Source organism: Martes martes (assembly GCF_963455335.1).
Source record: "Martes martes genome assembly, chromosome: 4".
NCBI lineage: Eukaryota > Metazoa > Chordata > Mammalia > Carnivora > Mustelidae > Martes > Martes martes.
In genome coordinates, this window is record NC_137891.1 from 119,989,919 (window position 1) to 120,006,330 (window position 16,412).

Consider the following 16,412-nt stretch of genomic DNA (forward strand, 5'->3'; position numbering starts at 1 on the left):
AACCAAACTAGACATTCTGTTTTAATTTTCCATTTAATTTTTCATTTTTCTTATTTTTGGGGGGACTTCAAATAAGTAGCCTTTAATTTCTGATTATAACAACAGAACCAGAACTGTGAAAAGAATTCCAATTAAAAAAAAATAAGTGGAAGTCAATTTTTGATGAATGCTAGTAATATAATAATAGCTGTTAAAATATTTGTACAGCTTAGGAAGGAGCATGCCCTCAGTCTGAGGTTGAATAGAAATAGTACTTATCTCTCAATATTAGGAAATACATGAAAGGTTTTTATCAAGTTCGGGGATAAGAGGAAAAAATACAATTAAAGGAAAATGGACAGTTAGAAATATATAAAGAACATTACAAAACTTCAAAATGACTGTAATATAAGTAAAAGAAGAAAATTTCAAAGAGTAGTTAATATCAAGAATGAGAAATGAGAAAAAAACGCCTGATAAAAATGAGGCTCATTAGGTCATGCTACTTGTTAATGAGAGGGCTAGTACTTAATTTTGGTATGTCTAATTTCAATGTTCATACTATTTTGAAGGCTATATTGAATGAATATTTGTAAAATGGAAGATGTATATGGTCTAAAGACATGAAGAATAATTCCATGTCAGCAGAGTGCTCAGTAACAAGTGAAAGAAAGATGAATGAATGAATGAATGTGTTAACCATATCCCAAATGAACATTCATTCTGCCCCAGTTGATTGTTAAAGTAAAAAAGATGATAGAAAGCATTACATGAGGAAGTAAAGTAGTGATTTCCTATTTCTTATTTGATATATTTAATAAGTAACATTTAAAGAACTCAGAACACTTTAAAATGGATCAATTTTTGCTTTCATACTTTGTTTTGCAAACTATTTAAGTCTATTACTGACCTCCGGGTATGCTGTATTTGGTGTAAGGCAGATTTATTACTGAATATACTAGAAGGATCTCATTATAACAATTTAACACATTACACAGATTCTTGCTATAAGTCTTTTAAAAGAACATAATATGGTCAGTGCTTTAATTTTTCAGGGCAAGTCTTTTGAAATGTGTTTGGAAAAACCTGTATTTGTCGGTCTCCAAACCCTAAATTGAATTCCGCCTTCAGTAGTAAAAGTAAAGTTAGGTAAAAATTACCCACAAAACTACTAGTTATGGTCCCTGTAAAAACCAGATACAGTGGCTGTAACCATAAGTCACAGACTTCCTGCTGCCATTTCTGGCCAGATTAAAGAGGACACTTGAGTTTCAACTCTCACCCCTGCTGATTAGGGTGAGGGGATTCATGTTACTTTAAAATCATCATCAGCTGGGAACTGGGGACTGAAAAAAAAGCCCTAGTATGGGAATCTTAATGAGACTTTTGAGAAAAGATGTGTCTATTACAGTGTCTAACATCTCGGCATTTGTTTTCCAAGGGTCCACCGGGTCCAGCAGGTATCCCAGGTCCATCAGGAAAGAGAGGTCCACGGGTAAGTAAATGGGCTCCATGTCCCACTTGCTGTTAGAATTAGTAACTTTGCAGTATGTTCTTCCTAGTATTGTACAGTATGTACTTCTTTTGGAAACCTGCCTGGATCTTCAAACATAGCCCTACCTTTGCCAATTCAAGAGAAACTTGGGAACATGTGCAGCTTGTTTATTTGAGAGTAAACACCCAGCCAAAGCATTCTCTGTGAACAAGCCCAAGAAGGATTATCAAATTTGTAGATTAGTGGCTCTTCTAGTGCTACTTGTAACATTATTCTTCGTTATAAAGTGATCTCATCGGTAGTTGATAGTTCAAGGTGGAGTTCATTTGCTTTGGGAAATGAAGAGGAGTGGGCTGCCTTAAAATAGTACGTTCCTGGATTACATAGTGGAAAATGCTGAAACTACGGACTAGAAAAATAATTGTCCTGAGGAAAAAGCTGCCTTAAGGATCAGCAGTAGTTTCTCACATTACACAGGTCCAAAAAAGATTTACTGCTGTGTTAAAATTCATTTCTTTTGAAACTGAAAAAAATTAATGTGGACTTTTACTAACAGGAATTCTTCTAAGAGCCAGAAAAGGAATTACGACTGTTACAAAGACAAATGTATATGCCATGGACAATCCACTTTCTTTCTATCCTGATTTTTATCTGTCATACAAACAATATAATGAAAAATCATCCTGAAATATTACTGTGAGTCGTCCATATTCACAACAAACTCTTGTCTGTATGAGGCCTTAAATGAATGCCCACTGGTGGTAGTTTTGTTTGGCATTTGGTTTATTTTTCTCTACTTGCTGACCTATCATGTTCCCCTCAGAGTCTCTCATGAATGCGCCCACTCCCCCTCCCGTAGCTGGCGCACCACTTCTATCCTCTTCACTCTCTGTCTGGGTCCTACTCTTCTGAGGAACTGGATCTCTTTCTGCCCTAATTCCGTTCCCTTTCCATCATGGAGGCTGTTCCCTACAGCATGACCTTCAACGTCTGAGGCTCCAACTATTCTCATGATGCAGCAGTTTCCTTCTCTACTTTTTATCTTTTTTTAAAATTTGTCTAATCCTTTCTTTAAGGAAGGAACAGTATTCTTCTTCTCAAGACTAATTATCTCATTTGTGTGCCCAGTTTTATCCTGATTCCATTATTTATCTTAAAACTTGCAACTTTTTATTTTTTCTCCCTAGAGTTTGTCTCATTTGGCAACAACTAACAAATTATCCTTAAAAAAACCCCTCAAACTTTCACTGACACTAGTTTTTCCTAAAGTTATGCTCCTAGCTCACCATTGCGCTATTGAGCTTTGTAAAATAATAGTTTATGCCATTGCCCTACATCTCCACCAATAACTCACTTGTAAATCTCCATAATCTTTCCACCTATTTTATTGAAATTTGCTTTTTGAAGGTTACAAATGGCATGTGTCATAACTTCTCATCTTTTTTCCTTAGTTTTGATTTTGCTAGATATACCTCCGGTATTGCCATTGCCTATGCCTCTCTCCTTTCTGAAACACAATGCTCTATCAATTCAGAATTGAAAAGGCTGAAAAATAAGTAATTATTAACTGTATGTTATATGTTAACCTAGACGTATGGCTGAAGAGCCCAGAAGTGGGTACCAAACCCAGATGAATATAGGGGTCACCTGGAAGGCTTTCTGGAGGTGAATCTTAGTTCCTCTGCTTGCTGGTCCCATGAGCTTAAGTTTCTTCATTTGTAAATAGGTAATAGGAAATATAAAGCATTAGCACAGTTATCTATGCATAGTTGGTAAATAGAAGCAATTCTTGACAAATACTTACTGAGTATCTAATATGTTCCAAGTGCTATACTGGTAATATGAACAACAGTCCCTTTTCAAAAAAATCCTAGAACTAAATGGCACATGTCATAAGATAGTTAAAATAGCAATAAAATATTTAAAGAACAGATTGAACAGTATAAGAAATGTCTTAAAGCATATACAATTAATTGCAAATGAATTTTCCAGGCAGCGATTTCTATGGAAGTTAGTAGGAAAGAGAAATCACTTTATGACAGTGTAGTTAGGACTTAAAAATGAGGTGGGATCTTAGCTGACACTTGAAGAATGATTTGGGCAGCTGTAGGGGGGCAAAGTGAAACAAACTAAGTCTTATAGGCATACATAATGGCATAAACAAAAACCCAAGTTCAGAAAGGGTTAACACATGTTAACAGAAGATTAAACATTTGCACTTTCTTATTTTTAGTCTTCTTACTCTGCACAGCTTTTAGAAGTAGCACTATGCAATATGGCTGGAGAGAGGGGTGAAAAATAAAGGAGGTAAACATCTCAAGGCAGGGTTTTGAATCAAAAGATGGAAAATACAGCCCTCCTCTATAATTAGTGTAGATCTCTTGTCCAAGAGTGAAATATCCAACATCTAGGAAAAGATAAAGAACTTTGTGTGGAGGAAAAAAAAAAGGTCACATTCATTTTAATGAATTATGCTATGGAATATTTGAACGTTGCAATAAACATTGTTTATTGCCTATTATTTGTATCTGGATCTGTTCTAAGAGTGATCTGACCTTTTTACTATTTGCAGGGCATACCAGGGCCACATGGAAATCCTGGGTTACCTGGATTACCAGGTCCAAAGGTGAGTGAAGACTAGTGAGTATCACATTATTTTCCTGACATTATTAAAGAAGGTCCTTAGTTTTTTTTTAATTGAGATGTAGTTGACATAAATATTATACTAGTTTCAAGTATATAACATAATGATTTGACACTTGTACATACTGCAAGTGATCACCGGCTACTATCACCGTTAAAAGTTACAAAAAAATTTTTTTCTTATGATGAAAATGTTCATGATCCATTCTCCTGGCAACCTTCAAATATGTATGCAGTACCATTGACTGTGATCACCACTGATGCCACACATCATATCCCCTATTTATTTCACAACTGGAAGTGTGTACTCACCCTCTGCCCCTGCAACCGCTACTCTGTTCTCTGAATACATAAATTTTGTTTTATTTGTTCATCTGTTTTGTTTTTAAAATTCCACATATAAGTGAGATCATGCAATATTTGTATCTCTCTATCTGGCTTATTTCACTTAGCCTAATACCCTCAAGGTCCATCCATGTTGTCACAAATGGCAAGATTTCATTTTTTCATGGCTGAGAAGTAGTCCATCATGTGTGCATATGTGTATGTGTGTGTGCGTGTGTGTGTGTGTGTGTGTTTATACCACATCTTCTTTGTCCTTTCAATCATTGATGGACGCTTAGGTTCTTTTCATATCTTAGCTATTGTAAATAATGCTGCAGTGAACACAAGGGTGCATATATCTTGATGAATTAGTGTTTTTGTCTTTTTCTGATAAAATACCCAGAATTAGAATTGTTGGATCATTAGTTCTATTCACTTTTTATTTTATATGATTGGCTGTATTTCTTATGCTGTATTTTTCATCTCCTTATTTATCTTATAACTAGAAGTTACTTTAAATCTTTTGACGAAACTCCATACTGTTTTCCATTAGTGGTTGTACCAATTTACATTCCTTCCAGCAGTACGTGTGAGTTGCCTGTTCTCCACATCTTTACCAGTCTTCACCAACACTAGTTATTTCTTGTCTTTTTGATAATAACCATTCCAACAGGTGTGAAGTGACAAGTCATTGTGATCTTGATTTGCATTTCTCTGATGACTCGTGATATTGAGCACTTTTTTGTGTGCCTGTTTGCTGTTTGTATTTCTTGGAAAAAGTGCCTAATCAGATCCTCTGCCCATTTCTTAATCAGTTGTTTTGTTTTGATGTTGAGTTGTATGAGTTTGGATACATAGTTTGCAAATATTTTCTCCAATTCAGTAATGCCTTTTCATTTTTATGATAATTTTCTTTCCTGAAGCTTTTTGATTTGCTGTATTACCACTTGTTTATTTTTGCTTTTGTTGCCTTCACTTTTGAAGTCAGATCTAAAAAAAATCATTGCCAAGAATGATGTCAAGGAGCTTACTGGCTATGTTTTCTACTATAAGTTTTATGGTTTCAGGTCTTAAAGTCTTTTAACTCATTTTGAGTTTATTTTTGTGTATAGCATAATAGCCTAATTTCATTCTTTTGCATTTAGCTGTCCAGTTTTCCCAACACCATTTATTAAAGAAACTGTCCTTTCCCTGTTGTATATTCTTGCCTCTTTTGTTGTAAGTTAATTGGCTATATATACATGGGTTTATTTCTGAACTCTTTATTCTATTCTGTTGATCTGTGTGACTCTTTTTAAGTCAGTACCATATTGTTTTCATTATTATAGCTTTGTAATATAGTTTGAAGTCAGGGACCATGAAGCCTCCAACTTTGTTGTTCTTCTCAGGATTGCTTTGGCTATTTGTGGTCTTTTGTGGTTCCATACACATTTGAGGATTGTTTGTTCTTTTTTTTTTTTTTTAAGATTTTATCCATTTATTTGACAGAGAGAAAGATCACAAGTAGGCAGAGAGGAAGGCAGAGAGAGAGGGGGAAGCAGGCTCCCCGCGGAGCAGAGAGCCTGATGTGGGGCTCGATCCCAGGACCCTGAGATCATGACCTGAGCTGAAGGCAGAGGCTTAACCCACTGAGCCACCCAGGTGCCCCATGAGGATTGTTTGTTCTATCTTTGTAAAATGTGCCGTTGGAATTTTGATAGGGATTGCATTGAGTTTATAGATTGCTTTGGGTCATATGGATCTTTTAATACTAATTCTTCTACTCCATTAGTACAGAATATCTTATAATTATTTGTGTCTTCAATTTCTTTTGTTAATGTCTTACAGTTTTCAGTATACAAGTCTTTTACCTTCTTGGTTACATTTATTCCTAGATTTTATTCTTTTTGATGCAATTATAAATGGGATTTTAAAAAATTTCTCTGATAGTTCTTTGTTAGTTTATAGAAATGTAATAGATTTTTGTATGTTGATATTTTACCCCATAACTTTACTGAATTTATTAGTTCTATCATGTCATCCTAAAGTAGTGACAGTTTTACTTCTTCCCTTCTAATTTGGATGTATTTTATTTCTTTGTCTTGCCTAATTACCATGGCTAATGGTAATTAAGCAAGAAATACTATATTGAATAAATATAGTATTTCTAATATTATATTGAATAAAAGTGGTAGGAGTGAGCATCCTTACCTTGCTCCTGATCTTAAAGGAAAGGCTTTTAGCTTTTTACCATTTAGTATGATGTTAGCTGTGGGCTTGTCACATATGGCCTTTATTATGTTGAGGTACATTCCCTCTACATCCACTTTGTTGAGAGGTTTTATCATAAATGGATGTTGAATTTTGTCAAATGCTTTCTCTGTATCTATTGAGATAATCTATGATTTTTATCCTTCATTTTGTTAATGTGGTATATTATTTTGATTGATATGTAATTGTTGAACCATCCTTGCATCCTTGGAATAAATCCCACTTGATGATCCTTTTAATCTATTGTTGAATTTAGTTTGCTACTATGTTGTTGAGGATTTTGTAGTTATGTTTGTCAGGGATATCGGTCTGTAGTTTTCTTTTTTTGTGGTATCCTTGTAAAATGAGTAGGAAGCATTCTCTCCTCTTCTGTTTTTTGGAAGAGTTTGAGAAGCATTGGCATTAACTCTTCTTTAAATATTTGGTAAAATTCACCAAGGAAGGTGTAGGACCTAGAATCTTGTTTGTTGGGAGGTTTTTGATTACTGCTTTAATCTCCTTCTAGTAATCAGCCTATTCAGAGTTTTATTTCTTCATTATTCAGTCTTAAAAGATTGTATGTTTCTAGGAATTTATCCATTTCTTCTTGGCTGGCCACCTTCTTTGTATATAATTGTTCATAGTAGTCTTTTATAATCCTTTGTATTTCTGTGGTATCCATTGTAAATTTTTTTTTAAATTTTATTTTATTTATTTGATCCTCTGTTTTGTTTTTTTGTTTTTTTTTAGTCTAGCTGAAGTTCTGTCAATTTTGTTTATCTTTTCAAAGAACCAGCTCTTAGTTCATTGGTCTTTTTTTCCCCTAATTCCTTGAAGTAGGTAGTTAGATTGTTTGAGATTTCTCTTGCTTTTTTGGGGTAAGCTTTTATCACTATGAACTTTCCTGTTAGAACTGATTTTGCTACATCCCAAAGATTTGGGTAAGTTGTATTTCCATTTTCATCGTATTTTTTTAATTTCTCCTTTGATTTCTTCATTGACACATTGATTACTCAGTAGCACATTGTTTAATCTCCATATACTTGTGATTTGTTTCAGTTTTCATCTTCTAATTGATTTTCAGTTTCATATCACTGTGATCAGAAAAGATACTTGGTATTATTTCAGTCTTAAACTTATTGAGACCTGATTAGTGACCTAACATATATGATCCATGCTAGAGAATGTTCCATGTGCACTGAGAAAAATATATGTCCTGCTGCTTTTGGATAGAATGTTTTATATATATCTATTTAGTCCATCTGGTCTAATGTGTCTCTAAAGGCAAGGCCAATATTTCTGTATTGATTTTTCATATGGATGATCTATCTGTTGATATAAATGGGATATTAAAGTCTATTATTATTGTATTTGTTTTATATATATGAGTGTTCCTATGTTGGGTACGTAAAGATTTACAAATGTATATCCTTTTGTTGGATTAACCAAGATCAATAGAACATTCAAACTTTATAACCTTCCTATAATTTTTTTCAAGAAAATGCAAAAAAATTATAGGAAGGTTATAAAGTTTGAATGTGAAGAGTGAAAGGTCTTTATGATAAATTTTGACATGCAATCATGGAATTTATTTTCCCTTAGGGAATAAAGATTTCTTCTAACTTAAGAAATTTTGAAGTATGGGGGCATCTGGGTAGCTCAGTGGGTTAAAGCCTCTGCCTTCGACTCAGGTCGTGATCCCAGGATCCTGGGATCAAGCCCTGCATCAGGCTGTCTGCTCAGCAGGGAGCCTGCTTTCCCCTCTCTCTCTGTCTGCCTCTTTCTCTGCTTGTGATCTCTCTCTCTCTGTGTCAAATAAATAAAATATTTAAAAAAAAAAAAAAAGAAATTTTGAAGTATAAAGACAATCCCCAATTTTTTTTTTCTCTCTGTTTTTATTTAGCAGGAATAGCAGAAGTAGAGTTGCTGGCCGCTAAGAAAAGTGTATAAAAAATCATCTTGTTTTTTGCCCAAGAGATAAGCTGTCCATTTCAAAGGGAGGTTACTTGAATCTGCGGAAAGAGCAAATTAAGACGATTGCAGTTTAGAAAGGTATAACTGAAATAGGAAATGCAACACATAAAGGAATCTCTATACAAACACATTTGGACTAATGGACTTTATAAAAGTCATTAGAACCAAAAGGTACCTTATATAAGTTAAATGATTTAAAGCACATAAAACATCTGGTATAATGTAGTTGACGCTTAAGAAAATGTTATTTTTCTTTTCTTGAAGGAGCTACTTATTAAGCAACTAGGCAAATTAGAAATGTGACTTGCTAAAATACCACGCTTCTTAATTTGGTAAATAAAAAGAGTCTTGTGATTCTTATGAATGAAAATACTTTAAGACAGTATATAAATAGGTTTTATTTATAAGGCTATTTTAAAATTCATTAGAATAATGCTTATTTTGCTAAAATATTCTAGATTGATACAAAAACCAATCATTTTATTTTGTTTTGCTTTTGTAATAAAATTAGTATTTATCATAAAGGACAGGAAATGTAAACTGATCTTGGTAGTTCTCATCTTTCTTCAGACAAAATGAGTTCTCACTATGTGTTAGTCTTTCTTAATAAACCCTTCGTTGTTTAAATGCAGGAGCCAGAATTTACTCATTTTTGCGTTTGTGTCTAGCCCAGTGCCCAGCATGTGTTGGGGACTCAATAAATGTAAAACTGAACCAAAAAGCTAAATTCACATTAGTAACAAGGCACAGGTATCATAAGAGAAGGAGAACTAGTACTTCTTAAGCTTCTAATCTCTAACAATTATTTTATGTCTGGCATCTCATTCAGGTTCATTTAAATTAAAACTACTATTCAGAGTAGTACTTTACTTTGCACAGAAGAAAACATCCATAGGGAGCTAAGTACTTAACCAAGGTAACACAATTTGTAAGTGGTAGAGTTATATTCAGAAGTGAATCTGTCTTACTCTCTTCCTAACACCATGTTATCTTGCACAATAGTGAGTAATTAATTTATAAAACAGTACCTGAAGGAGGAAGGGTGGGGATGGGGTAACCTAATGGAATTTAAAGACTTTAGGAATTCATTTAACAATAGTAACAAAACACGTCTATCCCAACATTCCAGCTTATTCTGTGGATACTGATAATAACATATAAAGATAAACTGCATTAAGAGAGCTACTGATCTCTAGTCCTTGGGAACTATGTTGTTAAGTTGTTAAATAACAGAATGAAGTACCACACAAAATTTTAGTGGCTACATAGCAATTTTTTTCACTAACATGATTCAAAATAAAAACTATTGAGCTCATTAACTGAAATCAGGAGACTAATGGTAGAAATAATGACCTTCTAAGAAAAATTACAAGAAATTAATTCGAAAATGGTCAATAAACTGCTTGACATTATTAGTCACAAGGGAAATGCAAATACAGTCACAATTAATGACCACTTCACACCCCCCAGAATGGCTAAAATTAAAAAGACTATAAACACTAAATGTTGGCCAGGAGCTAGAGTGTCTGAAACCGGTACATACTGCTAGAGGGAGTATAAAGTGGTACAAGGACCTAGAATACAGTTTGGCAGTTTCTTATAAAGTTGAACATAACCTACCCTATGACTCAGAAATTATATTCCTAAGTATTTACCCAAGAAAAAGGAAATAGTATCTGAAGAGACTTAACTGGAATTTCATAGCAGCTTTATTTACAAATAAAGTAAAAAACTATAATGAACCTGTTTCTAACAATAGGTTTTTAGTTTTTCCATACAATGCTACTCAACAGTAAAAAGGAGCCAAATACTGACGTGTAGCAACATGAATGAGTCTCAGAAACATCGTGCTGAAGGAAAGAAGCAAACAAAACACATGAGAATACATTGTGTGTGAACATCCAGAACATGCAAGACAAACCTATAGTGGAAAAGATCACAATAGTATTTTCTTGTGGGCATGGAGGCTGACAAAGAAGGGGCCTTTAGGAACTTTCTAGGGTGATGTCAGTATTTTATATATTGATGAGTGTGGTATATGGTATACTCATTTGTCAAAACTCATCAAATGATAACACTTAAAATCAGAGCATTTCACTATGTATAAAATATACTTGACTAAAATAAAGGGATAAAAAAATAAAAGCAAGTACACTAGGGATTTTATAAAAACTTTGGATATTGGCTGTTTTGAGGTTGATTAGGTTTCATATTATCTCCCTTCAAATCATTTGTTGGAGAGTGTTTTTACGTAAATAAGTTGTTGTCACAAAAAAAAAAAGAAGAAGAAAGTTTAATTCCATTTCTTATTTACCAGAGAGAATAGCTTTTTCTTTTTCTTGTTGGCAAATGCCATCTGGGTTCACAGTTTATCATATTTATCTATTTAATGAACTTTATTTGCAGAGTGATGAATATTTTTATTACTATTAATTAAACACATGATTAGTTATGCAGTAGATCTTTAAACCTGAGTAATGAATGCAGAGTCTGTATCTTTAACCTACCATATACTTATAATTCTAGACCAGGCAATCTATTTGTAGTCAAGATAGTTCCTTTCCCAAAAACACTTCTTTTTTTTTTTTTTTTAAGATTTTATTTATTTATTTGACAGAGATAGAGAGAGAGATCACAAGTAGGCAGAGAGGCAGGCAGAGAGAGAGGGGAAAGCAGGTCCCCTGAGTAGAGAGCCCGATGTGGGGCCCGATCCCATGATCCCCGAGACCATGACCTGAGCCGAAGGCAGAGGCTATCACTGAGCCACCCAGGCACCCCTCCCAAAAACACTTCTTAAAGGAAACTTAAAACCTTCCCATAAACATTCACAGTTTATATTACTTTAGTCAAGTCCAATAGTTCCTTCAAATTTAATCCAGTTACTGAGAAAGACAAATATCATATGATTTCACCCACATGTGGAGCCTAAAAGAAATAAAAAAAAAAACAAATGAATAAACAAAAAGCAGAATCAGACAAGTAAATACAGAGAACAAACTGATGGTTGCCAAGGGGAAGAGGAATGGGCAAAATCAGTGCAGGGGAACCGGAGATACAGGCTTCCTGTAATGGAATGAATAAGTCATGTGAACAAAAGACACAGCATAGGGAATACAGTCAGTGATGTTATAATAACATTGTATGGAGACAGATGGTAGTTACACTTGTGGTAAGTGTGGCATGATGTAAAAAGATGTTGAATCATTATACTGTACATCTGAAACTAATGTAACATTGTGTGTCAACTATACTCAAAAAGCGTTTTAAAATTAAATTAGATAAAAAAAAAGTTTGCCAATAAAACAAAAAATCCAAGTTTAATCCAATTATATGAATCATCTAACCTTAATAAACTATAATAACAATGTCCCATTAGCAATATTAAGTTAAATGTTATTAATAATAGTTAATATTGAATCCCAAAGAATCTTAGTGCTATTTCTATTCCTGATTTTGACCCAATGTCCCCATGTCTTCTAAACTAGAAGTCCCATTTTTTTTTACATGTGAATAAATAAATGTATTGAGCATAGATGTTGACCTATTCTAAGAATTTTTGCTGAATCAAATTGGTATGAAAAATGTTCAATCCAGCATTTTGAAAGTGTTAAAATGTATGTTAAAATCTTGAAGACTGGGGCGCCTGGGTGGCTCAGTGGGTTAAAGCCTCTGCCTTCGGCTCAGGTCATGGTCCCAGGGTCCTGGCATCAAGCCCCGCGTCGGGCTCTCTGCTCAGCAGGGAGCCTGCTTCCCCCTCTCTCTCTGCCTGCCTCTCTGCCTACTTGTGATCTCTGTCTGCCAAATAAATAAATAAAATCTTTAATAAAAAAAAAAATCTTGAAGACTGAGGTGTTATTCTGGTCAACAAAGGGACCATCTTATAAAGGACCAGACAAAAGGATATGATCCTTTCCTTTGATTCTATGCCTGTGATTTCAGTTAAAATATGACTTAACTCTACTAAAAATGCTACTTTCTGGGTACCAAAGATTATTAGGGTCACGTCAGAAGGATTCTGGAGCTGATCTGAAAGACTTCTAGCTAAAGAGTGATGTGCTATGAACTTCATTAAGGATAATAACTGCAGTGGATTGAATCCCATCAAATATGTCTAAATCCATGAGTTATCACAATGCACAATACAAACAGACAAATATTCTCTGGTCACCTTTAGAGGATGCTAAGGAATTACATCTCTGAAATGATCAAATCCTCTCACACCAACTGGGTATTCAACTCTGAGTTAGTATCAGACTCCACTGGGTATACTTGAGACAACAGCCACAGAGGAGTTGTCCAGGCTGCTCATGTTTCTGTCTGACTGAGTACAAATTCAGGGGTTCTCACAACCCCCCACTCCCCCAGGCTTAATACTGCGCTAGAACAGCTCACAAACTCAGGAAAACAGATTTCTCAGTCTATTATAAAGAATACAACTCAGGAATAGCTATGTGGAAAAGAGCATATAGGGCAGGGTATGGAAGGTGGGGGCTTAGAACTTCGGCGCCCTCTCCAGGTGTGCCACCTTCTGGGCATATCAATGTGTTCACCAACCTGGAAGCTCTCGGAATCGCTTTGTTCAAAAGTTTGTGTATTTCAATCTCTCACCTTCCCCTCCCCCCACCCTGCCTAAATTCCCACCTTCTAGCCACTTGTTTGCCTTTCTGGTGACTAGCCCTCATCCTGAAGCTATCTATGGGTACCACACTGAGTCACCTCATTAGCATAAACTCAGATGTGGCCAGAGGGGATTGTTATGAATAACAAAAGACACTTGTGGAACTCGGGAAATTCCAAGGGTTTTAGGAGCTCTGTGCCAGAAGCCAGAACAAAGACCAAATATATATTTTTATTATACTACAATATCATTATTTTGAAAAATGATAAATAGAAGAAAAATAAGGGGAAGGAAAAAAGTTTTCTTATAAAATTGTCTTGCTTTTTTTTAATAGAATTTAAACTCAGGACAACCAAATAGCTGATGAAGGGTATTTTCTCTCTATAGAAAAAGCTAGGAAATGAGGAAAGCATGTTAGAATTTAAAATTACCATTTTTGCAATCCTGATGAGGAAAGGGTTGAAGAACAGCAAAAATAACCCAGTCAATCCAAAAGCCTTGAGGCAGGCGGCTGCTTGACAGTCTTTGAGGATAAGCTGATGGGGATAAATCCTGGAAGACAGGTCGGAGAGATAGCCAGAGCCAGATTATGTAGGCCCTTGTGTTGGCAGGATTTCTCTGCCTTTAGTGCTCCTGGTCCTTGGTCACGTCCCTTCGAAAAATGAAGAGGTAGAGCAGACTAAGATTGATGAGCAGCAAAGAGAAGTTTATTGAGCAGTAGTACAAAGCTCCCAGAGAAGGAGGGGACCTCAGAGGGTTGCCCTCAGAGTTTCTAAGTTTAGGGGTTTTTATGAGCTCTTTTGCAGAACTATCTTAAGCAATCAAGGTGTGCTGAGTCATGCCAGTCAGGACTTTGGTCATATATCTGTCTGCCTGTTAGATTAATATCAACATGCTGATGGTCTTTTTGGTGACATTAATGAAGGTTTGTCAGAAGAAAGGCAGGCTGGGACAAGGGGCAGTATACTTAACAAACAGTGTTGTTAATTTCAGCATACAATATAATGGTTCAACAATTCTATATATTATTAAGTGCTCATCATGAGAAGTGTACTCTTTAATCCCCATCACCTATTTCATCCATTCCCTCCACCCACCTCCCATCAGTAACCACCAGTTTGTTCTCTATAGTTGAGATTCTGATTCTTGTTTTTTCTTTTCTTCTTTTCTTTTCTGTTGCTCATTTTTTTTTTTTTTGATTCTTAAATTCCACATGAGTGGGGTCATATGGTATTTGTCTTTCTCTGACTGACTGATTTTGCTTAGCGTTATATTCTACCTTCATCCGTATTGTCGCAAATGGCAAGATTTCATTCTTTTTTATGACTGAATAATATTCCATTGCAAATAATATATATACAAACACACACATACCCCCACACTCCACATCTTCTTTGTCTGTTCATCTATCAGTGGACGCTTGGGCTGCTTCCATAATTTGACTTTTGTAAATAATGCTGTAGTAAACACCAGGGTGCATGTATCTTTTTGAATTACTGTTTATATATTTTGGGTGTAAACACCTTGTAGTGCAATTACTGGATCATAGAGTAGTTCTGTTTTTAACTTTTTGATGAGCCTCCATATGGTTTTCTAGAGTGGCTGCACCAGTTTGCATTCCCAACCAGTTTCTAGTCCCACCAATTTGCACGAGGATTCTTTTCTCTCCACATCCTCACTAACACTTAATTTCTTGTGTTTTCAATTTTAGCTGTTTTGACAGGCAAGAGGTAATTGTAGTTTTGATTTTCGTTTTCCTGATCATCAGTGATGATGAACATCTTTTCATGTGTCTGTCGGCCATCTGTATGTCTTCTTTGGAGAAATGTCTGTCTGTGTCTTCTGCCCATTTTTTAGTTGGATGATTTGGTTTCTGAGTGTTGAGTTTTTAAGTTCTTTATATATTTTGGATACTAGCCCTTTTTCAGTTCTGTCATTTGTAAATATCTTCTCCCATTCAATATGTTGTTGGTTAGTTTTGCTAATTGTTTCCTTTTCTGTACAGAAGCTTTTTCTTTTGATGTAGCCTGAGTAGTGTATTTTTCCTTTTGTTTCCCTTGCCTTGGGAAACATATCTAGAAAAATACTGCTATGGTCGATGTCAGAGAAATGATTGCATGTGCTCTTTTCTAGGATTTTTCTCAGTTCAGGTCTCATATCTAGCTCTTTAATCCATTATAAATTTATTTTTGTGGATAGTGTAAGAAAGTGGTCTAGTTTCATTCTTTTGCACGTAGCTGTCCAGTTTTCCCAGCACCATTTGATGAAGAGACTATCTTTTTCCCACTGGATATTCTTTCCTGATTTGTTGAAGATCATTTGACCATATAATTGTGAGTTTATTTCTGGAATTTCTATTCTGTTCCATTGATGCATCTGTCTATTTTTGTGTCAGTACCATACTATTTTGATTGTTATAGATTTGTAATATAACATGAGGTCTGGAATTGTGGTAACTCCAGTTTTGTTTTTCTTTTTCAATATTGCTTTGGTTATTCAGGGTCTTTTCTGTTTCCATACAAATTTTAGGATTGTTTGTTTTAGTTTTGAGAAAAATACTGTTGGTGTTTTAATAGTGATTGCATTAAATCTGTAGATTGCTTTGGGTAGTATAAACATTTTTAACAATATTTGTTCTTCCAATCCATGAGCATGGAATGTCTTTCCATTTGTTTGTGTGTCATCTTCAATTTCTTTCATCGGTGTTTTATAGTTTTCAGATTATAGGTCTTTCACTTCTTTGGTTATGTTTATTCCTAAGTATTTTATTATTTCTGTTGCTATTGTAAATCGGATTGATTCCTTAATTTCTCTTTCTGCTGCTTCAGTATTAGTGTATAGAAATGCAACATACTTCTGTGCATCAATTTTGTATCCAGCAACTTTACTGAACTGTTTGTTCTAGTAGTTTTTTGGTGGAGTCTTCAGAGTTTCTATGCATAGCATCTGGTCATCTGTAAACAGTGGAAGTTTTACTTCTTTCTTACCAATTGATATCTTTTCTTTATTTTTATTGTTTGATTGCTCTGGCTAAGACTTCCAATACTATGTTGAATAAAAGTGAAGAGAACGGACATCCTTGTCTTGTTCCTGATCTTAGGGGGAAAGCTCTCAGTTTTTCCCCATTGAGTATGATGTTTGCTGTGGGTT

The 16,412-nt window shown here is 34.9% G+C and overlaps 1 protein-coding gene across 1 annotated transcript in view; it reads left to right on the top strand.

Annotated features, from left to right (window-relative positions):
• The window catches only part of COL24A1 (collagen type XXIV alpha 1 chain), a gene marked incomplete at both ends in the record, with an annotated part of 371,273 nt that overhangs the window by 41,594 nt on the left and 313,267 nt on the right, over positions 1-16,412 (top strand). The window contains 2 exons of the mRNA XM_080801684.1: positions 1,421-1,474; positions 4,047-4,100. Of these exons, the coding sequence (XP_080657810.1) occupies positions 1,421-1,474; positions 4,047-4,100 (108 nt within the window). The remainder of the gene's footprint in view (positions 1-1,420; positions 1,475-4,046; positions 4,101-16,412) is intronic.